This window comes from Sander vitreus, chromosome 15, assembly GCF_031162955.1.
Source record: "Sander vitreus isolate 19-12246 chromosome 15, sanVit1, whole genome shotgun sequence".
Taxonomy (NCBI): domain Eukaryota; kingdom Metazoa; phylum Chordata; class Actinopteri; order Perciformes; family Percidae; genus Sander; species Sander vitreus.
The window spans coordinates 29,309,762-29,334,712 of NC_135869.1; the positions used below are offsets into that span (position 1 = coordinate 29,309,762).

General features: G+C 47.0%; 1 protein-coding gene across 1 annotated transcript in view; it reads left to right on the plus strand.

Annotated features, from left to right (window-relative positions):
- Positions 1-22,439, plus strand: part of spns1 (SPNS lysolipid transporter 1, lysophospholipid) — a 27,668-nt gene extending 5,229 nt beyond the window's left edge. Inside the window, exons 2-13 of the mRNA XM_078269335.1 lie at positions 530-742; positions 3,123-3,188; positions 4,734-4,870; positions 7,040-7,191; positions 8,700-8,766; positions 8,851-8,993; positions 12,031-12,183; positions 13,301-13,490; positions 14,018-14,083; positions 19,562-19,659; positions 19,970-20,139; positions 20,866-22,439. Of these exons, the coding sequence (XP_078125461.1) occupies positions 538-742; positions 3,123-3,188; positions 4,734-4,870; positions 7,040-7,191; positions 8,700-8,766; positions 8,851-8,993; positions 12,031-12,183; positions 13,301-13,490; positions 14,018-14,083; positions 19,562-19,659; positions 19,970-20,139; positions 20,866-20,936 (1,518 nt within the window). The 5' untranslated portion in view covers positions 530-537 and the 3' untranslated portion in view covers positions 20,937-22,439. The remainder of the gene's footprint in view (positions 1-529; positions 743-3,122; positions 3,189-4,733; positions 4,871-7,039; positions 7,192-8,699; positions 8,767-8,850; positions 8,994-12,030; positions 12,184-13,300; positions 13,491-14,017; positions 14,084-19,561; positions 19,660-19,969; positions 20,140-20,865) is intronic.
- Positions 22,440-24,951: the final 2,512 nt, after the last annotated feature.

Sequence of the window (24,951 nt, forward strand, 5' to 3'; positions counted from 1 at the left end):
ATGTAGTAAAGTATTAAAAGTAAAGAAACATCGTCACAGTTTAGTAGTGGAAATGATCCAAACAGTTCATCTACTTTCTTTATTGCTTTCTGTCTCTCTTCCCTTTCTGTCTCTCTCTTCCCTTTCTGTCTCTCTCTTCTCTTTCTGTCTCTCTCTTCCCTTTCTGTCTCTCTCTTCCCTTTCTGTCTCTCTCTTCCCTTTCTGTCTCTCTCTTCTCTTTCTGTCTCTCTCTTCCTCTCCAACCAGTTGTGTGTGTGTGTGTGTGTGTGTGTGTGTGTGTGTGTGTGTGTGTGTGTGTGTGTGTGTGTGTGTGTGTGTGTGTGTGTGTGTGTGTGTGTGTGTGTGTGTGTGTGTGTGTGTGTGTGTGTGTACTGGTCTGATCATCTCAGCTGACTTGTAGTCGTTATATTGTCGGCTAGTTTACTTTAGAATCAAACATCAGATTTATAAACTACATGTAACTATTAACTAAAGTAACTATTAACTAAAGTAACTAGTGACTTAGTGTTTTCATTGGTCCCCTCCTCAGCGGCGGCCATGTCCCAGGGCGAGCAGACGTCAGAGACGGCGCCGTTCTTCTCCGATGACAGCGAGGCGGAGGAGCAGAGTGGCGAGGCGGCGAGGCGGCCGCCACCGGAGGAGTCGCCGCCCAGCGGGGTGTCCAAGGTCCGGGCGCTGCTCACCGTCTTCATCCTCTGCTACATCAACCTGCTCAACTACATGGACCGCTTCACCGTGGCAGGTAACCAAGCAACACCCCCCGCTCTCGCTCGCTCTCTCGCTCTCTTCGGCTGCCCATTTCCACCAACTGCGTGTCTGCTGCGTGCTCCGCCGTCCGTCAACACCCACCAGGTCCGGATTTGTTGCGTAACGGCTGCGGCCATCGCTGACAGCTGAAGTCACGAGGACCCACGAGATCTCACGAATTCACGTATGATGGTGCGATATAACAGGATGTAGTTTCTATAAACAGAACCACCAAACCAGCACCAGTCTGTTTCCATCCAGAGGAGTAGAGGGGGAACAGCTCTGAGCTGTTCTCAAGGTGTAGTTCAGGGAGATATGATCCGCCCTGAGCACGCTGGATTTTACTTTGAAAATTAACCGTTTATGTTGTTTCTGTGCTCGACTTCCTGTCCCGCACTATCTGCCGGCGTCCCGCAAAAATAGAAGCTCTGGGTATCTGCTCGGGAGGGCTGGGACCGCCGGAGCAGGGACGGAGCAGGGACGCAGACGTTCTGCTGTCAGTGGAAATTGGGGGTTAGGCTCCTGCACACTGGCTGCGTGGCGTGAGCGTGTCTGTGCGTGGCGTGAGCGTGTCTGTGCGTGGCGTGAGCGTGTCTGTGCGTGGCGTGAGCGTGTCTGTGCGTGGCGTGGCGTGTCTGTGCGTGGCGTGAGCGTGTCTGTGCGTGGCGTGAGCGTGTCTGTGCGTGGCGTGAGCGTGTCTGTGCGTGGCGTGAGCGTGTCTAAGCGTGTCAGCGTGGCGTGAGCGTGTCTGTGCGTGGCGTGAGCGTGTCTGTGCGTGGCGTGAGCGTGTCTGTGCGTGGCGTGAGCGTGGCGTGAGCGTGTCTCGTGCGTGGCGTGAGCGTGTCTGTGCGTGGCGTGAGCGTGTCTGTGCGTGGCGTGAGCGTGTCTCGTGCGTGGCGTGAGCGTGGCGTGTCGTGCGCGTGGCGTGAGCGTGTCTGTGCGTGGCGTGAGCGTGTCTGTGCGTGGCGTGAGCGTGGCGTGAGCGTGGCGTAAGCGTGGCGTGAGCGTGTCTGTGCGTGGCGTGGCGTGAGCGTGTCTGTGCGTGGCGTGAGCGTGTCTGTGCGTGGCGTGAGCGTGTCTGTGCGTGGCGTGAGCGTGTCTGTTCGTGGCGTGAGCGTGTCTGTGCGTGGCGTGAGCGTGTCTGTGCGTGAGCGTGGCGTGAGCGTGTCTGTGCGTGGCGTGAGCGTGTCTGTGCGTGGCGTGAGCGTGTCTGTGCGTGGCGTGGCGTGAGCGTGTCTCTGCGTGGCGTGTCTCTGCGTGGCGTGAGCGTGTCTCTGCGTGGCGTGAGCGTGTCTGTGCGTGGCGTGAGCGTGTCTGTGCGTGGCGTGAGCGTGTCTGTGCGTGGCGTGTGCGTGGCGTGAGCGTGTCTGTGCGTGGCGTGAGCGTGTCTGTGCGTGGCGTGAGCGTGTCTTTGCGTGGCGTGAGCGTGTCTGTGCGTGGCGTGAGCGTGTCTGTGCGTGGCGTGAGCGTGTCTCTGCGTGGCGTTGAAACCAGTTTTTAAACGTTCCCGCAATTTCATCGCATGATATTGCATATCCATCACATTGTTTAAGAAATCGTGACGCATCATCAAGGATTTTAGCCCAAAACAATCCCAGAATAACTCCTCGTGTTTCTGGAGGACGGAGTAATGTCAATAAACCAGAGCACGTTTCTCTCCCGTCCCAGAATGCAGTGTGGACTAGCCAGACCCTCCTCTGCAGCTCTGTGGAGGAAGGTCTGGCAAAGCGAGACTAATGATTGTTTTTTTTGTTCGTGATTAATCACAGAGACGTCTTCTTCTGTGTGACTGAAAACAGAGAATCATCACAGCGGAGAAACTGGAAACAGAACAGTCGTTTTTACCTAAAATATGTATTTACCGCGATATCAACCGGCGCAATAAACGCATCGCTAAAGACACTCAGAGACTTGAAACAAACTGCACTTTAAAATGTATTAATGCTGCCTTTTATATTCAATTCAATGTTTGTTCAATAAAAGAAAGTTGGAAATGATTTCCTTTCATTAGTTTTGAACAGGGCTGTAGTCAAGACCGAGTCCAAAGAGGTTTGCGTCCAAGAAATACCAGCGAGTCCGAGACCGTAGAAAAACGGTCTTGAGTCCGGACTCGAGTACTACAGCCCTGGTTTTAAATGCAACAAGCAGTTGTATTTTAGCAGAATACTGAAAGCAGCAGAACTGAGAACTCTTTAATATCTGTTTACTTATCGCAAAGTAATATTGTATTATTCAGCAGCGTGATCTCATATTTCTGTCACATCGTGAGGCCCTACTTCAAATAGTTGACTAATGGTTCCAGCTCTGAGATTGATGTGAAATGTTTGTGTTTGTGTGACTGTTTCCTGAGAAGTAAGTCTGATCCTCTCCGGCAGGTGTTCTCCCCGACATCGAGCAGTATTTCGGGATTGATGACGGGAAGTCCGGCCTACTCCAAACAGGTTAGAGGAGCTCACGAATCAAATAACCCTTGAACCCATACGCTTAAAAATAACAGCATCAGTTCATTCTGTCAGGTTAACAAAGTTAGATTACTTTTTAGAGAAATTGTTGTTAAAGGTCCCTTTGATTTTGATTTAATTCTTCCTCTGTTTAACTATACTCATGGTAGCTTGCACACTTGATTATGTATCTTTAAGGCATACTGTTTCTGCCTTCCCTGCTCTACCTGTGAAGCACTTTGGGTCAACTGTTGTTCGTTTAAATGTGCTAATTAAATAAAATGACTTGACTTGACTTGATAGGTCCCATGGCATGAACATTTTAACATTAATGTGAGTTCCCCCAGCCTGCCTATGGTCCCCCAGTGGCTAGAAATGGTGATAGGTGTAAACCGAGCCCTGGGTATCCTGCTCTGCCTTTGAGAAAATGAAAGCTCAGATGGGCCGATCAGGAGTCTTCCCTTTATGACGTCATAAGGGGAAAGGTTACCTCCCCTTTCTCTGCTTTGCCCAACCAGAGAATGTGGCCCCCCCATGAGAGAGAGAGAGAGAGACATCATGGCTTTCAAACAAGCGAAGTGGCAGTTGGTCAAGGCCACACCCCCACCCCCCCTCCTCCTCAATAGCATTTAAAGCTACAGACACAGAAATGGCACATCCTAAGGAAAGCTCATTGTGGGACTGGCTCTATAAAAGAGACTTCAGATACAGTATTAGGGGACCACTAAGGTCTATAAAAAAGAGACTTCAAATACAGTATTAGGGGACCACTAAGGTCTATATAAAAGAGACTTCAGATACAGTATTAGGGGACCACTAAGGTCTATATAAAAGAGACTTCAGATACAGTATTAGGGGACCACTAAGGTCTATATAAAAGAGACTTCAGATACAGTATTAGGGGACCACTAAGGTCTATATAAAGAGACTTCAGATACAGTATTAGGGGACCACTAAGGTCTATATAAAGAGACTTCAGATACAGTATTAGGGGACCACTAAGGTCTATATAAAGAGACACAACACGAACACACAGAGAGACACAACACGAACACACAGAGAGACACAACACGAACACACAGAGAGACACAACACAAACACACAAAGAGACACAACACGAACACACAAAGAGACACAACACGAACACACACAGAGACCCAACACGAACACACAAAGAGACACAACACGAACACACAAAGAGACACAACACAAACACACAAAGAGACACAACACGAACACACAAAGAGACACAACACGAACACACAAAGAGACACAACACGAACACACACAGAGACACACACAGAGACACAACACGAACACACAAAGAGACACACACAAAGAGACACAACACGAACACACACAGAGACACAACACGAACACACAAAGAGACACAACACGAACACACAAAGAGACACAACACGAACACACAAAGAGACACAACACGAACACACAAAGAGACACAACACGAACACACACAGAGACTTGTGTGGCACAGACTGGCGGTTTTTAGTTTGATCCGTTCTGAGTCTATCTGTTGTCTTCCAGTTTTTATCTGCAGTTACATGTTCTTGGCTCCGGTCTTCGGTTACCTGGGCGACCGGTACAACAGGAAGTTGATCATGAGTGTCGGCATCTCATTCTGGGCTTTGGTGACTCTGGCCAGCTCCTACACCCCCAAAGAGGTGTGTTTCTTCGCTTCAGTTCCTCCTGCACGTACTGAACCACAGTAACATCTGCTGGAAACAGCTGTTACTTTGGTCTGATTCTTGAAATGAAACGTAATGCTGCTGTGCAGATTGATGTTGTAGAAATGTCAGGCACAACATTAGCTATGTTTCCATCCACATGTTTTTATCTGAAATAAGTGATATTGACTGAAAAATGCCTCATGAATATCGACTCAAAGGAAATACGTTGGCTCTCATCAGATTGTATCTTGACCGATATACGGCTTATGTGATCAACGCTGATGGAAACGTTATTTGCCGAATAAATAATGAATCGTGATTAAGTTTTAGGTCATTTTATGGTTGCAACCCGCCACAAAACGAAGAAGTTGTAGTTCATTTGCGCCCAGTATTTCCTCTCTGTTAGCACACATGGCGGGGTCAACAAAGACAGATGGAAGTGGACCAATGAGGAGACGAGAGAAATATAACGCTGGCGTTCCCGCACCACAGGCCGCCTCCGCTGTCGTCGGGCATTTACTACATCTGCATCATCACAGCAACGTGTTGATGGCGTCGTCGTCTTATGATAGCGTGATATGTCGCTGCCAGCTGGAGCATGAGCTCTATTACACCTCGAGCCGTGTTGATCATGTGTTGGTAGACGGTGAGATCCAGTTGGTCTGGAGAAACTATGTTCACAGATGTTAGCTTGAATGTTGTTGATTCAGTGTGAAAATGAACAGAAACACCTTAAAATGTCTCAGATCTTTTCCATATACCAAAAACAGCACGTGACGTCATTACACAACAGGTTTCTACTGGCTTTACAGCCGTTGGATGGAAACACTCTTTCACCAGCTCCATTCACACGAGTTCTTTTACTGAACTTCAGATCATTGGATTGACACGTGGATGGAAACGTAGCCATAGACTGTTAATATTGATGGACAGAGCATGTGTGACATCACCCATTGGTTTGTGGAGATCTGAGGAGCCACGTTACGCTACACACTTTCACTGGCAATCACATCATAGCCACGCCCTCAAACGCCCCCTGCTTTATCGCCGATTTTAAAATCAACGAGACCATTATTCACTAAATGAACATCGTTCTGTGTTGCAGAAGACTTAAAAATTGAGACCATGAGCTCATTATGAAAATGTTTACTGAGGTAATAAATCAAGTGAGAAGTGGGTAACGTTCTCATAGACAACCGACCTCCTTTTGCAACCGCATGTGTCGCCCCCTGCTGGAATTCAGATAGAAAGCAGCTTTAAGGAGTCTCCCCCATAGACAGTATATACATGGACCAGCAGACCCCGTGTCTCTGGACGGAGACCAGTGACGTCTCTTTCCCGGTGATGGCTGAGCGTTACTGAGCAGCCTCCAACTGAGCTTGAAGACGTAGATGTGACGTGAGCAACCTGTCTGAAAGTTGGAAGTCTTCTGGTAGCTGTGCCAAGAGAAATCTCAATCATTCCCAATCTAGCAGAGACGGAGAGCGTAGGTATATGTAAGGAGATAACATAGACACAGGCTCATTATTGATCACTAAAATGATAGTTAACATTAGTCATTACACTTAAACAGCTGATGGAAGTCCAAACTGCCTGAGAGCTTCTCCTGTACTATACGGTAACTCCTCTACTATGAGACAGGAAGTCTCGTGGTTATGACCCAATCGTTAGCCTATTGTTATAAAAACGTCTGCTACGGAGCCATAACGTGAGCTACAAGGTAATGGAGCCTTTTATACATTGTCGTGTTTCTTTAGAAATAACCAACGGACAAATAGAGTCTTTAAACGCTTCAGATGTAAAGGTATTCTCTGTCAAAGTGACGTCAGAATGAATGGCAGTCAATGGGATGCTAACGGGAGGTGATGGCTTGGTAGCATCTAAATGGCGCCATAGGAGCTACGCGTTGTGGAGAGAGGCTCACCCCCTTGGTTTCCCCCTGCTGGAATTCAGAGAGACTGCAGGTTTAAGGCACTTCCGCATTTGCAGCACTTCGCCGAACTGGATGCTCTGTCCATTAATATTAACAGTCTATGGTCACAAACTAGCATGTTTTAGTTTGAGTATTTGTCTGTTTGTGTCATTTCCTCCTGCACGATGGCAGACATAACAATACTTTGATGTGGTTGTTGTATTGTTGATTGTTGTCTGATGGCCCTGCAGCATTTCTGGGTGCTGCTGCTGACGCGCGGCCTGGTCGGCGTCGGAGAGGCCAGTTACTCCACCATCGCCCCCACCATCATCGCCGACCTCTACGTCAAGGAAAAGAGGACTAACATGCTCTCCATTTTCTATTTTGCCATCCCTGTCGGCAGGTGAGTGTAATGAGGGTTACCTTTGAAACATTTAGCCTCCTTTTTCTTATGCTAAACAGCTATTTTTGTATATTTCTGTATTTATTGTTTATTTCATTTTAATGTTTAATATGTTTGTGTGTTCATGTATGCACCGATCACCAAGGCAAATTCCACTTACGTGTAACTTACTGGGGCTATATACCCTTTTCTGATTCTGATTTATAAAGAACAACACAAGAGCAAAAGTGTACGAAATGGATTCAAAGTGTGTTCATCTGCTACACTTGTTATTAGTTCCAGCTGACGAGCTCGATACCCCGTTTAGGACTAACACATCCACTTTGAAAATATGAACAAATAAGCTAAGCAGCCAAACAGGGTTCTGTGAGGATGAAAAAGTCATTTTTCCTTATTATACTTTCAATAAGCTATATAATAGCGTTACACTGCAATACAAGAGCAATGGTTTCTTTATTTAAACGGCAGGCATATGCAGCTTCAACCTCAGTCTTTCAGCACAATGTCAAATATGTAACCGTCAAGTGCATATTGTAACAGAGTTCTTATTTATATATAGACATCATTTTAAACCAACTCATGCAGCTAACCTTAGCTATATTTGCAGGCTAGCTACAGATGATAAACCTGCCAGCGTCAGTTGTCATTTTAGCAAAATGGACAGTCACCAGCTAGAGATGAGAGCCTGCTGTTGTCTGGTTCTTATGAAGTCAAAGTCTCATTGCTTCAAACATTACTGAGATGTCAGCTGGGTTAATCCCTCTCATTCCCCCTGCTCTGGTGTTCCTCCTCTCATTCCCCCTGCTCTGGTGTTTCCCCCTCTCATTCCCCCTGCTCTGGTGTTCCTCCTCTCATTCCCCCTGCTCTGGTGTTCCCCCTCTCATTCCCCCTGCTCTGGTGTTCCTCCTCTCATTCCCCCTGCTCTGGTGTTTCCCCCCTCTCATTCCCCCTGCTCTGGTGTTTCCCCCCTCATTCCCCCCTGCTCTGGTGTTTCCCCCCTCTCATTCCCCCTGCTCTGGTGTTTCCCCTCTCATTCCCCCTGCTCTGGCGTTTCCCCTCTCATTCCCCTGCTCTGGCGTTTCCCCCTCTCATTCCCCCTGCTCTGGCGTTTCCCCCTCATTCCCCCCTGCTCTGGTGTTCCCTCTCATTCCCCCTGCTCTGGTGTTTCCCCCTCTCATTCTCCCCTGCTCTGGCGTTTCCCCCCTCTCATTCCCCCCTGCTCTGGCGTCCCCCTCCTCATTCCCCTGCTCTGCGCTTTCCCTCTCATTCCCCCTGCTCTTGTGTTTCCCCCTCTCATTCCACCTGCTCTGGCACACTTGTGTGCACAGAGATCGCTTTTGGCTCAAAACTCCTTAAAAACCAAAACGTAGCGATGTAAATGTAGCTTTAATCTACAAACCGTGGATTCTGCATGCAGCTGTATGGTTCTATATGATTCTTCTAAATTATAAATGCCAAACGGGAAGGGGTCCATCTGACCGTCTTGTCGATATCTTCCTCCCTGTCAGCGGGCTCGGATACATCGTGGGCTCCCAGGTCGGTAACCTAGCGAAGGACTGGCACTGGGCTCTGCGGGTAAGTGTGCCAGTTTCTCTGATTTCCAGCCCTCAGGGTGATGTTGTACGTGTGCTGCCCTCTCACAGCGCTCCCTCTTCTCAGGTCACGCCGGGGTTGGGCCTGATCGCCGTGCTGCTGCTGCTTTTCGTCGTCAAGGAGCCTGAAAGAGGAGCGATCGAAGCCCGACCAGAGCATCAAATGCACCGGACCAGCTGGCTGGAGGACCTGCACGCCCTCAGCAAGAAGTAGGTCCAACATCACTCACAGCTAGGGCTGGGCAGCATCAATGACCTTACCACTCGATTTGATTCTGATTCACAAAGTCCCAAATCACATTTAATCCTGATTAAATATCAAATAGGTTACCAATGTAGCTTGGATAGGAAAGAGATTCTACAAATGTATGTCTATATCCACGATGTTCCACTTCCGGGATTGCTCCGTTGCTGCCGTAAATTCCTCCAGAATTCCCTCATTTAGACCAGATGTCTGTCCCCTTCCTGTTTCTCTGTGTTGGGGTTCTAACCTCTGGTGGATTTGTGAGGACTATGGTTAACTGCTCCTCAGATGTCTGCAGGGTAAATCCAGACAGCTAGCTAGACTATCTGTCCAATCTGAGTTTTCTGTTGCACGACTAAAACTACTTTTGAACGTCCATGTTCCACCAGAACCAGCTCCTTCCTGAGACTATTTAACAGGGGCACCGTGGCTCCGTCCGGAGCTTAGCCCCGCCCACGACGATTGTGATTGGTTTAAAGAAATGCCAATAACCCAGAGCACGTTTTTCTCCCATCCCAGAATGCTGTGTGGACTAGACAGACCCTCCTCCACAGCTCTGTGGAGGAGGGTCTGGCAAAGCGAGACTAGGTTCCCTCTGACCTGGAGCATTAGTTAAAGTAGGGCTGCAATAATCAACATTTTATGGAAATCTCAATATCTAAATCGCAGCGGGGGCAAAATATATGTTAAAGGCAAAATACAGTATGTGTCAAAGCATTCTGTTACTGCAGAGAAGTCCCGGCCTACACATCGTATCACCAGACTAAAGAGAAACCTTTGTCTGGTACAGGTCCTCACAGAAATCACACTGTTGATGCATTTTTTCAATGAAAATGAGAATAATGATACAAAAATGATCATTCCCTCCGATATTATCACGTCTCACTTATCAAAATATGTTCAGCCCGCGCCTGGACATACGAGAAGATTCCTGTAAGATATAAAGCAAGTAATGTACAATCTACAGCGGTGGAATGTAACTAAGTACATTTACTCCAGAACTGTACTTCAGTCCTAATGTTGAGGTACTTGTACTTTACTTGAGTCTTTTCTTTTCATGCCACTTTCTACTTCTACTCTGCTACATTCATCTGTTCCAGCTTTAGTTACTAGTTACTTTAGTTACTCCGCTACATTCATCTGTTCCAGCTTTAGTTACTAGTTACTTTAGTTACTAGTTACTTTAGTTACTCCACTACAGCTTTAGTTACTAGTTACTTTAGTTACTCCACTACATTCATCTGTTCCAGCTTTAGTTACTAGTTACTTTAGTTACTAGTTACTTTAGTTACTCCACTACATTCATCTGTTCCAGCTTTAGTTACTAGTTACTTTAGTTACTCTGCTACAATCATCTGTTCCAGCTTTAGTTACTAGTTACTTTAGTTACTCCACTACATTCATCTGTTCCAGCTTTAGTTACTAGTTACTTTAGTTACTAGTTACTTTAGTTACTCCACTACATTCATCTGTTCCAGCTTTAGTTACTAGTTACTTTAGTTACTCCACTACATTCATCTGTTCAGCTTTAGTTACTTTAGTTACTAGTTACTTTAGTTACTCCACTACATTCATCTGTTCCAGCTTTAGTTACTAGTTACTTTAGTTACTAGTTACTTTAGTTACTCCACTACATTCATCTGTTCCAGCTTTAGTTACTAGTTACTTTGGTTACTAGTTACTTTAGTTACTAGTTACTTAGTTACTCCACTACATTCATCTGTTCCAGCTTTAGTTACTAGTTACTTTAGTTACTCCGCTACATTCATCTGTTCCAGCTTTGGTTACTAGTTACTTTAGTTACTAGTTACTTTAGTTACTCCGCTACATTCATCTGTTACAGCTTTAGTTACTAGTTACTTTAGTTACTCCACTACATTCATCTGTTCCAGCTTTAGTTACTAGTTACTGGTTACTAGTTACTTTAGTTACTCCACTACATTCATCTGTTACAGCTTTAGTTACTAGTTACTTTAGTTACTCCGCTACATTCATCTGTTATGGCTTTAGTTACTAGTTACTTTAGTTACTAGTTACATGTAGTTTATAAATCTGATGTTTGATTCTAAAGTAAACTAGCCGACAATATAACGACTACAAGTCAGCTGAGATGATCAGACCTTTACACACACACACACACACACACACACACACACACACACACACACACACACACACACAGACACACACACACACACACACACACACACACACACACACACAGACACAGATACACACACACACACACACACAGATACAGATACACACACACACACACATACACACACACACAGATACAGATACACACACACACACACACACACACACACACACACATACAGTCTGTGTGTGTGTGTGTGTGTGTGTGTGTGTGTGTGTGTGTGTTTTAATACTTTAACTACATTTTCCTGATGATACTTAAACACTTTTACTGAAGGAACATTTTAAATGCAGGACTGTTACTTGTAACCGAGTATGTTTACAGTGTGGTATTAGTACTTTTACTGAAGTAAAGGACCTGAATACTTCTTCCAGCGCTGCTGTCGTTTGCAATCTGCAGCGTCTTGTAAATGTCTCCAGTGAACAGGTTTTACTGGAAAGCAGCGCGGCTCTTTCTGTACCCATCCTGTCACGGCTGAGTCACTGTGGAACATTAGCATAACAGAAACCTGCGTCTGAATGACAGAAAGTCATTTAACAGAGCAGCAGCAACGGGACGTATCCCGTGGCTGAAAAGAGCTTCAGATGATGGAACTAACTTTGTAAAATATTGTGAAACTCCCGTTAGAAACTATCACATCTCCTTGTTGAGTTTCTTTCTGTTTTCATGCAGCACTAAAATGTAAAATATATAAAGTGTTATGGTGTTTTTCCACTACATATGCCATACAATGTGTATTCTTTTGTGTTTGCTGTCAATGGCGTTTAATTATAATAAGCAACAACGTGTCTCCCAGTTTGAGTTGTTTTCCTGCTGCTGATCTGCGTCTGTCTCGTCTGCAGCTACAGCTTTGTGTTGTCGACCTTCGGCTTCACAGCGGTGGCGTTTGTCACGGGCTCGCTGGCTCTTTGGGCTCCAACGTTCCTCTTCAGAGCTGCTGTCTTCAACGGGGAGAGAGCTCCCTGTGTGGAGGGAAACTGTGCCGCCTCAGACAGGTAACCAACACGGGGACAGAGGAGAAGGCCGGCCTCTTCCGGTGGACCACCATGGGACTTTATTTAGTAAAAACTATTACTCCTCGACGCAGCGGGCCAGGGTTCAACGCCAACCTGCAGCCCTTTGCTACATCCTCCACACCATCCTCTCTTTCCCCTTTCATTTCTTCAGTTGTCCTGTCAATAAAGGCCTAAAAATGCCCAAATAAAATAAAAACTATGTACAGATGTCAACGGGGAGAGAGAAATAATGTTTTGATCCCATTTGTCAGTTCAAAAGATAATTTATCAAGTGAGGAAAGTCTCAGTTTGTTATAAAACTGTTGCCGTATTAGACTGTGAAACCTCCATGTCATTAGAAAGACTGGTCAGCCCAAAGTGTCCAAGAGAAGTCTCTGAAGCTACGGTGGGTCTGTGTTCGGTACCAGGATGTAACGTCACTCACACCAGCAGCAGACGTCTCACTCCTTTCTTTCTTCTCCTGTGACGTATACCGAGCGGTTTCACACAAAACTAAGTGAAGCTACGACAAACTGAGACTTTCTTCACATCCTAAATGATCTTTAAAACTGACGAACATTACATGTGTAATTCACGGCTCAATTCAGACGGGATCAATACATTATTTCTCTCTCCCCGTTCATTACCGTACGTATTGTTTCTGAATAATAGTCCCATTATCTGCCCTGTCAAGTAACAGCTGCACACAAGGGTTTAACTTTGGTTTGAGAAGTGGGGGGACACAAAGCAGGGAGTCTGGGGGTCCTACGCCAAACGTTTGTTCAGAATCCCATTTCCTGGATATCTACAATATATTAAGGGGTGATGGTGGTACAGTATCCAGGAAATAATGAAGTTCATCATAATGATAAGTTCTGCCAGAAAGACTAGTTCTAAACTATGTATATGAAAAATATGTCTTCATCACGGAGACCCATAAAATAATATCAAATGAATATGAAAGTGTGGTGGGGGGGCATGTCCCCAGTAGAAATGACGCCCTAGGCTGCACAGCAGATTTAAACGTTCACCTTGTCATAACGCTCATTAGAGTCAGATTGTTCTGGTTATTTGACAGAAAGAGCAGCACACTGATGCCGTGTTTCTCCTCTGGCAGTTTGATTTTCGGGGCCATCACCGTGGTTACGGGTGTGCTGGGCGTGACCAGCGGCGTGCTGATCAGTCGGCAGCTGAGGACGAGGACGCCCCGAGCCGACCCGCTGGTCTGCGCCACCGGTCTCCTCCTCTCCGCACCTTTCCTCTACCTCGCCATCGTCTGCGCTCAGGCCAGCACCAACGCCACATACGTAAGACTCAACGCACGCACTCTGACGAAGGCGGCTGTTGTACTTTGTAGATTTGACCCAGAGTAGAGGAACATCTGAAGTATTGTGTCTGTCTGTCTGTCTGTCTGTCTGACCGGTTAGCTCAGTTGGTAGAGCAGGCGCACATATGCAGAGGTTTGTTCCTCTGGTCCAGGATTGGAGTCCGACCTGTGATGGTTTTCCTGCATGCCCCCTCTCATATCTCAGCTTTCCTGTCCAATGAAGGCAGAAATGCCCAAAAACATAAATACATAAAATCAGACAGCGAAACAAGCCAAATGTAAAGATCAGACAGGCTCAGGTGTGTGTGTGTTCAGCCCCCCCCCCCCATTTGTGGCTGAGTGTATATCTTTTATGTATATTTACGTGTTTTATACCTGCTGCATGCCCAATCACCCTTCAGGTACAGAAATAAAGTGGAAGTTAAGACAAATGGTTGCTATGAATCTGCATATTAAATAAATATATTTAATATAAATATTAAACGGTGTCTGCTGTCTGTCCCTCAGGCCTTCATCTTCCTCGGAGAAACCTTCCTGTCCATGAACTGGGCCATCGTGGCCGACATGCTGCTGGTGAGAAGAACTTATACATTAATGCATTAAGTAGATATTTTAGGGATCATTTTATGTTATTAATATCCATTCATCTTCCATGTTTACACCAATGTGTCATCTGCATAGAAACGACTCTCTGTACTTCTGTTCTAACTAGGGCTGCACCAAACCCAGAGTTTGGTGTCGGGTTCGGTCGAACTTTAGAATCTTTTTCCACCAAACTGAAGGCTCCCAAAGAGAAGTAACAAGAGGCCAAGCTCGGGAAGAGAGGCAAACGTTGTGTTGAGTTCCTGCTCTATAAAGAGTAGAGAAGTAACAAGAGGCCAAACATACAAGGAATTAGTTTTGGTGTTGTTGGTGCATGTCACACATTCTCTAAATAGAATATAAACAATATAAGTAAAGTAGAAGTATATGTACACAGTATACAGTATGTATTAAATTAAAAATAAAAGATGGGAGTAGAGTTCGGTATTCGGCCGAACCCCAAAAATCTGGGTTTGGTGCATCCCTAGTTCTAACTTCAGGCTTTTTTGTAGCTGGAATGAGGATAACATTAGCAATATATATGTTATATATATATATATATATATATATATATATATATATATATATATATATATATATATATATATATATATATATACTACTTTCTCTCCAGTCTCTCTCTAGCTCTCTCTCTTCAGTCTCTCTCTAGCTCTCTCCACCACATACTGCTCTCTCTCTCTCCAGTCTCTATCTAGCTCTCTCTCTCCAGTCTCTCTCTAGCTCTCTCTCTCCAGTCTCTCTCTAGCTCTCTCTCCAGTCTCTCTCTAGCTCTCTCCACCACATACGCTCTCTCTCTCAGTCTCTCTCTAGCTCTCTCCACCACATACTGCTCTCTCTCAGTCTCTCTAGCTCTCTCTCACCACATACTGCTCTCTCTCTCCAGTCTCTCTCTAGCTCTCTCCACCACATACTGCTCTCTCTCTCCAGTCTCTCTCTAGCTCTCTCTCTCAGTCTCTCTCTAGCTCTCTCCACCACATACTGCTCTCTCTCTCCAGTCTCTCTCTAGCTCTCTCTCCAGTCTCTCTCTAGCTCTCTCTCTCTCCAGTCTCTCTCTAGCTCTCTCTCTCTCCAGTCTCCACATACTGCTCTCTCTCTCCAGTCTCTCTCTAGCTCTCTCCACCACATACTGCTCTCTCTCTTCAGTCTCTCTCTAGCTCTCTCTCTCTCCACCACATACTGCTCTCTCTCTCCAGTCTCTCTCTAGCTCTCTCTCTCTCCACCACATACTGCTCTCTCTCTCCAGTCTCTCTCTAGCTCTCTCTCTCCAGTCTCTCTCTAGCTCTCTCCACCACATACTGCTCTCTCTCTCCAGTCTCTCTCTAGCTCTCTCTCTTCAGTCTCTCTCTAGCTCTCTCCACCACATACTGCTCTCTCTCTCTTCAGTCTCTCTCTAGCTCTCTCCACCACATACTGCTCTCTCTCTCTCAGTCTCTCTCTAGCTCTCTCCACCACATACTGCTCTCTCTCTCCAGTCTCTCTCTAGCTCTCTCTCACCACATACTGCTCTCTCTCTTCAGTCTCTCTCTACTCTACATACTGCTCTCTCTCTCTCTCTCAGCTCTCTCTCTCCACTCTCTCTGTCTCTCTCTCAGTCTCTCTCTAGCTCTCTCCACCACATACTGCTCTCTCTCTCCAGTCTCTCTCTAGCTCTCTCTCTCCATCTCTCTCTCTCTCTCTCTCAGTCTCTCTCTAGCTCTCTCTCTCACTCTCTCTCTCTCAGTCTCTCTCTCTCTCTCCAGTCTCTCTCTAGCTCTCTCCACCACATACTGCTCTCTCTCTTCAGTCTCTCTCTAGCTCTCTCTCTCAGTCTCTCTCTCTCTCTCCAGTCTCTCTCTAGCTCTCTCCACCACATACTGCTCTCTCTCTCCAGTCTCTCTCTAGCTCTCTCCACCACATACTGCTCTCTCTCTCTCAGTCTCTCTCTAGCTCTCTCTCTCTCCAGTCTCTCTCTAGCTCTCTCCACCACATACTGCTCTCTCTCTCTCAGTCTCTCTCTAGCTCTCTCTCTCCGTCTCTCTCAGTCTCTCTAGCTCTCTCTCTCTCTCTCTCTCTCTAGTCTCTCTCTCAGTCTCTCTCTCTCTCTCTCCAGTCTCTCTCTGCTCTCTCTCTCCAGTCTCTCTCTAGCCCTCTCCACCACATACTGCTCTCTCTCTCCAGTCTCTCTCTAGCTCTCTCCACCACATACTGCTCTCTCTCTCCAGTCTCTCTCTAGCTCTCTCCACCACATACTGCTCTCTCTCTCCAGTCTCTCTCTAGCTCTCTCCACCACATACTGCTCTCTCTCTCCAGTCTCTCTCTAGCTCTCTCTCTCCAGTCTCTCTCTAGCTCTCTCCACCACATACTGCTCTCTCTCTCCAGTCTCTCTCTAGCTCTCTCTCTCCAGTCTCTCTCTAGCTCTCTCTCTCCAGTCTCTCTCTAGCTCTCTCTCTTCAGTCTCTCTCTAGCTCTCTCCACCACATACTGCTCTCTCTCTCCAGTCTCTCTCTAGCTCTCTCTCTCTCCACCACATACTGCTCTCTCTCTTCAGTCTCTCTCTAGCTCTCTCTCATCTCTCTCTGCTCTCTCTCTCCAGTCTCTCTCTAGCTCTCTCCACCACATACTGCTCTCTCTCTTCAGTCTCTCTCTAGCTCTCTCTCTCTCCACCACATACTGCTCTCTCTCTCCAGTCTCTCTCTAGCTCTCTCTCTCTTCAGTCTCTCTCTAGCTCTCTCTCTCTCCAGTCTCTCTCTAGCTCTCTCTCTCCAGTCTCTCTCTACTCTCTCACTACTGCTCTCTCTCTCCAGTCTCTCTAGCTCTCTCTCTTCAGTCTCTCTGCTCTCTCTCTCCAGTCTCTCTCTAGCTCTCTCCACCACATACTGCTCTCTCTCTTCAGTCTCTCTCTAGCTCTCTCTCTCCAGTCTCTCTCTAGCTCTCTCCACCACATACTGCTCTCTCTCTCCAGTCTCTCTCTAGTCTCTCTCCACCACATACTCTCTCTCTCAGTCTCTCTCAGCTCTCTCCACTACTGCTCTCTCTCTCTCTCTCAGTCTCTCTCTAGCTCTCTCCACCACATACTGCTCTCTCTCTCCAGTCTCTCTCTAGCTCTCTCTCATCTCTCTCTGCTCTCTCTCTCCAGTCTCTCTCTAGCTCTCTCCACCACATACTGCTCTCTCTCTCTTCAGTCTCTCTCTAGCTCTCTCCACCACATACTGCTCTCTCTCTCAGTCTCTCTCTCCCCACATACTGCTCTCTCTCTCCAGTCTCTCTCTAGCTCTCTCCACCACATACTGCTCTCTCTCTCAGTCTCTCTCTAGCTCTCTCTCTCTCAGTCTCTCTCTAGCTCTCTCCACCACATACTGCTCTCTCTTCCAGTCTCTCTCTAGCTCTCTCTCTAGTCTCTCTCTAGCTCTCTCTCTCCAGTCTCTCTAGCTCTCTCCACCACATACTGTTCTCTCAGTCTCTCTCTAGCTCTCTCCACATAGCTCTCTCTCTCCAGTCTCTCTCTAGCTCTCTCTCTCTCCAGTCTCTCTCTAGCTCTCTCCACCACATACTGCTCTCTCTCTCCAGTCTCTCTCTCTCTCTCCAGCTCTCTCTAGCTCTCTCTCTCTCCAGTCTCTCTCTAGCTCTCCAGTCTCTCTAGCCTCCACCACATACTGTTCTCTCTCAGTCTCTCTCAGCTCTCTCTCCACCACATACTGCTCTCTCTCCAGTCTCTCTCTAGCTCTCTCCACCACATACTGTCTCTCTCTCTCTCAGTCTCTCTCTAGCTCTCTCCACCACATACTGCTCTCTCTCTCAGTCTCTCTAGCTCTCTCTCTCCAGTCTCTCTCAGCTCTCTCACTACATGCTCTCTCTGTCTCTCAGCTCTCTCTCTCCAGCTCTCTCTCTCTCCAGTCTCTCTCTAGCTCTCCAGTCTCTCTCTAGCTCTCCACCCACATACTGTCTCTGTCTCTCTCAGTCTCTCATACTAGCTCTCTCTCTCCAGTCTCTCTCTAGCTCTCTCCACCACATACTGCTCTCTCTCTCCAGTCTCTCTCTGGCTCTCTCCACCACATACTGCTCTCTCTCTTCAGTCTCTCTCTAGTCTCTCTCTCTCCAGTCTCTCTCTAGCTCTCTCCACCACATACTGCTCTCTCTCTCAGTCTCTCTCTAGCTCTCTCTCTCCAGTCTCTCTCTAGCTCTCTCTCTCTCAGTCTCTCTCTGGCTCTCTCTCTCCAGTCTCTCTACGCTTTCCTGTCCAATGAAGGCAGAAATGCCCAAAAACATAAATACATAAAATCAGACAGCGAAACAAGCCAAATGTAAAGATCAGACAGGCTCAGTTATGTGTGTGTTCAGCCCCCATATGTGGCTGAGTGTATATCTTTTATGTATATTTACGTGTTTTATACCTGCTGCATGCCCAATCACCCTTCAGGTACAGAAATAAAGTGGAAGTTAAGACAAATGGTTGCTATGAATCTGCATATTAAATAAATATATTTAATATAAATATTAAACGGTGTCTGCTGTCTGTCCCTCAGGCCTTCATCTTCCTCGGAGAAACCTTCCTGTCCATGAACTGGGCCATCGTGGCCGACATGCTGCTGGTGAGAAGAACTTATACATTAATGCATTAAGTAGATATTTTAGGGATCATTTTATGTTATTAATATCCATTCATCTTCCATGTTTACACCAATGTGTCATCTGCATAGAAACGACTCTCTGTACTTCTGTTCTAACTAGGGCTGCACCAAACCCAGAGTTTGGTGTCGGGTTCGGTCGAACTTTAGAATCTTTTTCCACCAAACTGAAGGCTCCCAAAGAGAAGTAACAAGAGGCCAAGCTCGGGAAAGAGAGGCAAACGTTGTGTTGAGTTCCTGCTCTATAAAGAGTAGAGAAGTAACAAGAGGCCAAACATACAAGGAATTAGTTTTGGTGTTGTTGGTGCATGTCACACATTCTCTAAATAGAATATAAACAATATAAGTAAAGTAGAAGTATATGTACACAGTATACAGTATGTATTAAATTAAAAATAAAAGATGGGAGTAGAGTTCGGTATTCGGCCGAACCCCAAAAATCTGGGTTTGGTGCATCCCTAGTTCTAACTTCAGGCTTTTTTGTAGCTGGAATGAGGATAACATTAGCGATATATATGTTATATATATACTGCTCTCTCTCTCCAGTCTCTCTCTAGCTCTCTCTCTCTCCAGTCTCTCTCTAGCTCTCTCTCTCTCCAGTCTCTCTCTAGCTCTCTCCACCACATACTGCTCTCTCTCTCTTCAGTCTCTCTAGCTCTCTCTCTCTCCAGTCTCTCTCTAGCTCTCTCTCTCTCCAGTCTCTCTCTAGCTCTCTCCACCACATACTGCTCTCTCTCTTCAGTCTCTCTCTAGCTCTCTCTCTCCAGTCTCTCTCTAGCTCTCTCCACCACATACCTCACGCTGATATCTTGACGTTAAACCCTGTTCTCTGTGTGTTCGTCAGTACGTGGTCGTTCCAACGCGGCGCTCCACAGCTGAAGCTCTGCAGATCGTCATCAGTCATCTCCTGGGAGACGCAGGGAGTCCGTACATGATAGGAGTGGTATGTTACACACACACACACACACACACACACACACACAGACAGAGACAGAGACACACACACACAAAATCACCATCAAAACAGTTTCCAATACATTTTTTGTCAGTCGACTAAAGTTTTCAGCTGAACTGCTGCTTTCAGACTCTCTGAGGAAGACTATGGTCTGTGTGTGAACATGTTTCAGACTCTCTGAGGAAGACTATGGTCTGTGTGTGTGAACATGTTTCAGACTCTCTGAGGAAGACTATGGTCTGTGTGTGTGAACATGTTTCAGACTCTCTGAGGAAGACTATGGTCTGTGTGTGAACATGTTTCAGACTCTCTGAGGAAGACGGACTCGTTCCTGTGGCAGTTTCGCTCTCTGCAGCTCTCTCTCCTGCTCTGCTCCTTCGTGGCTGTGATTGGCGGAGGGTTCTTCCTCGCCACCGCCCTCTTCATCGAAAGAGACCGCCAGCGGGCAGAGAACCACACCTCCACAGGTCAGATAAGCTAGGATAGGATGGGATGGGATGGGATAGGACAGGATGGGACGGGCTGGGATGGGATAGGACAGGACAGGATAGGACTGGATAGGATGGGATAGGACAGGAATAGGATAGGATGGGATGGGATATGATAGGATGGGATAGGATAGGACTGGATAGGATGGGATGGGATAGGACAGGATAGGATGGGATAAGACTGGATAGGACAGGATAGGATGGGATAGGACTGGATGGGATAGGATGGGATGGGATAGGACAGGATGGGATAGGATAGGATGGGATGGGATATGATAGGATGGGATAGGATAGGATAGGACTGGATAGGATGGGATGGAATAGGATAGGATGGGATGGGATATGATAGGATGGGATAGGATAGGACTGGATAGGATGGGATGGGATAGGACAGGATAGGATGGGATAAGACTGGATAGGATGGGATAGGACAGGATAGGATGGGATGGGATAGGATAGGATGGGATAGGATGGGACAGGATAGGATAGGATGGGATAAGACTTGATAGGATGGGATAGGACTGGATAGGACGGGATGGGATATGATAGGATGGGACAGGATAGGATAGGATAGGATAAGACAGGATAGGATGGGATAGGACAGGATAGGATGGGATGGGATAGGATAGGATGGGATGGGATGGGATGGGATAGGACTGCGGTGCAGCAGCAGAATAAATAAACGTTTCTTTTCTCCGTTGACAGAAGACGAGCCGATCGTCGTACCGAAGAGCGGCCGGTCCACCAGAGTCCCGGTGTCCAGTGTCCTCATCTGACGACACACGCCTGTGGTTATCATATTTAACGTTTTTAAGGACTGTGAACACCAATTGGACTATCTGCCATGCAGAGAAGTTTATTTTTAAACTCTTGATATGATACTTTTTTTATAATTTTACCGTGCCCGGGGACACGACGCTGCCACCGTTTGTCTTGGGAGAAGTTTTTTGCCTGCAGGAGTTTGTTGGAAGGTTTTCAGAGCGGACATGATGTTGAGAGAGCCAAACCGACCTGACCATCTCTAAACTGATGGACGTCTTTCTTACCGTCAGTGGGACTCTGAGTCGGCTGATCTGGGATCAGCCAGAGATCCAGAGACAAAATGATTCATATCTTCTGTAACCACAACCAAAACACAGGCTGCATTGGCCTCCCGGAGTTATTTTATATACAGGAGAAGCTTTATTAATCAGTTTATAACCCTGTGTTTGTATATGTGTCAAACAGTTTTAATTGTAACACTAATATTCTTAAAGTCGTCCATGAAGCAGAAGACAATGGTCCAAGCAGTCATCTGTTTATCTTTTACAAATATCGCGTCTGTTTTTAATCCTGTTTCTGTAGTTTGAAATGTTCCCGCTGTTAAAGCTCTGACCCACCAACCCGATAATCGGCCGTCTGACAGTCTGGGAGGTCGTGACTCCAGTCTGGTCGGTGTGTTCGTGCCGTCGTCCGTCCGAGGGGCCGTCGGCCTTCATTTGGGCTGATTTGACATGTGTAATCGGGGGGTGGGCACTGCTGGCAGTCAGACTCAATGAGCCATCTGATTGGTGGAGAGCTGACCAGGAAACGGGGAGCAGGATGAGCGTGACTAGAGTCTCTCAACATCTGACATTAATCTTCTAAACTGACCTTTGTTGATCTGAAATGAAGACAGATTCAGCAGCTGCACGGCCTGTTTCTCTCTTCACATGTTTCCAGAAACACGTTACGGTGAACTATTTTAGGACAATATGAGATCGTATTCTGAACGAGACGCCATGATGGTCGGGGAGCAGCCAGACCCACGTGACGCGTTCGTCCAATCAGCTGCTGGTTTTCATTTTTTGGAGGACAATACAGATTAGCGCCGCCTGCTGTTATGGAGACGTATTACGTCTCAGCACGCGCAGAACGTACGCTCAAGTCGGCGTCTCTTCGGTGTGTTCTGAGACACTTGTTGGACCTCGGGGAGACTGATCAGTCCGACTGACGCTCCTCCTGACGGTCGGCGTCTGGTCGGTGGGTCGGAGCCTTTAAAGGGAGGGCTGTTATAAAGAACCGGGACGTTTCATTTTCTGTTTCCTTTGCGTCAGGTCGGAGCTCGGTGCGTTTCAGAGAGCTTCACCAAGTCAACTGTCCCAGTTTGTCTCCGCAGGTAGAGCACACGCTGCACAACATACTGCTATTTAAAAAGAAAGAAACACTTTTGAATTAATGTTAATAGTCAAAGTTGTTTGTTAACCTCAAATTATTTTAGCAAATCTGTTTTTTGAGCTATTAAACAAGAATTAACTTTGTGTTTGTGTGTGTTTGCACTTTATGGAAATGTGTTAAGTAGATCAAATGGTATATTTTATATAGGTGTAGATATATATATATATATATATATATATATATATAACACAGACACACACACAGAGACAGACACAGAAACACAGACACACACACAGAGACAGACACACACACACACACAGAGACAGACACACAGAGACACACACACAGACACACAGAGACAGACACAGAGACACACACACAGAAACACAGACACACGCAGACAGACGTAGTAGCTGTGGAGGAAGGTCTGTCTAGTCCTCACAGCATTCCTGGATGGGAGGACAACGTGTTCTGGTTTATTGGCATTTCTGGCAACCAATCACAATCGTCTTGGGCGGGGCTAAATCAATTATTAATTTGCAGAGATGATCCATATGTTTCTTTTTGGGAGCATGGACATATTTAAAAGGAAAGACACCTTTCTGACTGAAAAATGACCATTTCCATGGTGGTCCAACACAAAGGGAGCACGGTCGCAGCCTTGTCTAGTTTAACTAGTGAAAGAAAACCCTTTCATTTTGTAGTTCTAGTTGACTAATGGATGTAAACTTGCCACCGTAGAAACAGTGGTGATAACCTTAGAAATGAAACGCGAGAGCAGTACGTCCTGCCAGCCGTCCCGTCTCCGCAGCAACGTTTCCCAGCTCCTCCTGTCGTTCTGGGTCTGCCTCAGAGTCTCCTACCAGGAAACCTCCAAAAGAAGGCACCCAGAGGTGCATCTCACGGCCCTTAAATTGCCTCCTCGGCTCCTCCGCTTGTCTCCCTTCCTCACATCTTAGTCCCTCCCACCGAGGAGGAACTAGGAAATCACGGGAGGAGAGAGGAACCGAGGAAATGTGTTGTAGAGGGATGAGACGTCCTTTCCTCTGAAGCATCACATGAATTCATCAGCTGTTTGGGTGGAGTTAGCAACTCCTTCAGCTGCACGGCTTCCAGGAAGGCTGCTCTCTGTATCCTCGCCTAGAGCTCCTCCATGATCCCTCCTCGCTCCTCTCTCCTCCATGATCCCTCCTCGCTCCTCTCTCCTCCATGATCCCTCCTCGCACCTCGCTCCTCCATGATCCCTCCTCTCTCCTCTCTCCTCCATGACCCCTCCTCTCTCCTCCATGATCCCTCCTCGCTCCTCTCTCCTCCATGATCCCTCCTCGCTCCTCGCTCCTCCATGATCCCTCCTCGCTCCTCTCGCTCCTCCATGATCCCTCCTCTCTCCTCGCTCCTCCATGATCCCTCCTCTCTCCTCCATGATCCCTCCTCCTCTCCTCTCTCTCATGATCCCTCTCTCTCTCCTCCATGATCCCCTCGCTCCTCCTCCATGATCCCTCTCCTCCTCCTCTCTCTCTCCTCCATGATCCCTCCTCCTCGCTCCTCCATGACTCTCCTCCTCTCTTCCTGCTCCTCGCTCCTCCATGATCCCTCCTCTCTCCTCCATGACCCCTCCTCTCTCCTCTCTCCTCGCTCCTCTCTCCTCCATGATCCCTCCTCTCTCCTTTCTCCTCTCCTCCATGACTCCTCCTCTCTCCTCCATGATCCCTCCTCGCTCCTCGCTCCTCCATGATCCCTCCTCTGTCCTCTCTCCTCAGGGCAGGAAGAAGAGCATTGAGGAGGAACAGAACAACCTCTGGTTCAGCCGAGGACCGAGGAGTCGAGGAGCTGTCAGATAAGGGGGATGAGGGGCAGCTAAAGAGGATCCTAATCAGATGTTAAACCACTTTAACTGGTCTCCGTCGATGTAAAGATGAGCATCTCCGAGCTCCCTCCGTGTAGTGATTGTTAAAACCCGTCCTCGCCACTTGTCGCAGGATGTAAAAGGTCCAACTACAACATGCACCAGTAGCAGTTCGATTTTTAAGTGGAATGTCCTGGCATGTACCCCTTTCCAAAAGTGGCGTGTCATCGCGAGGCTACGTCACACGCAGGTTGTGTTCAGGATAAGAAGAATGGGGTTGGGTTTAGGAAAACAACAAACGTGGAAAGGAAACATCTCTCGCGGGACACAAAGTCACATGTGGGACCTGATCCCCGGTCTCCTGGTGAAAGTCTTGTGTTTGACCCATCCTCCCCCCCGACCAGCCTCCCTACGCAGATTTTCACCCTTTCACACTACTCGCTACGGTCAATTCACACGCAATCACAATTGGCCTACAGACGTAAGGAAGTACATGCCACTTAAAACCTCCCTCTCACATGCACGGCTATCCAAAGAACGAGGCTCGTAGAAAGGGAAAAGCTGTTTATTCCACGTATATAATCAAAAGAAAGTATCCATACACTGCTGAATTATTACAACATGGCTCTTACACTCTTAGTCTGAGCCCAGAAACTCTTCGGAGGAAACTTAGTACTAAAGAGCCTTATTTTCCCTTCCTTTCCCTTCCTTTCCTTTCCCTTCCTTACCCTTCCTTTCCTTTCCTTTCCTTTCCCTTCCTTTCCTTTCCCTTCCTTACCCTTCCTTTCCTTTCCTTTCCTTTCCCTTCC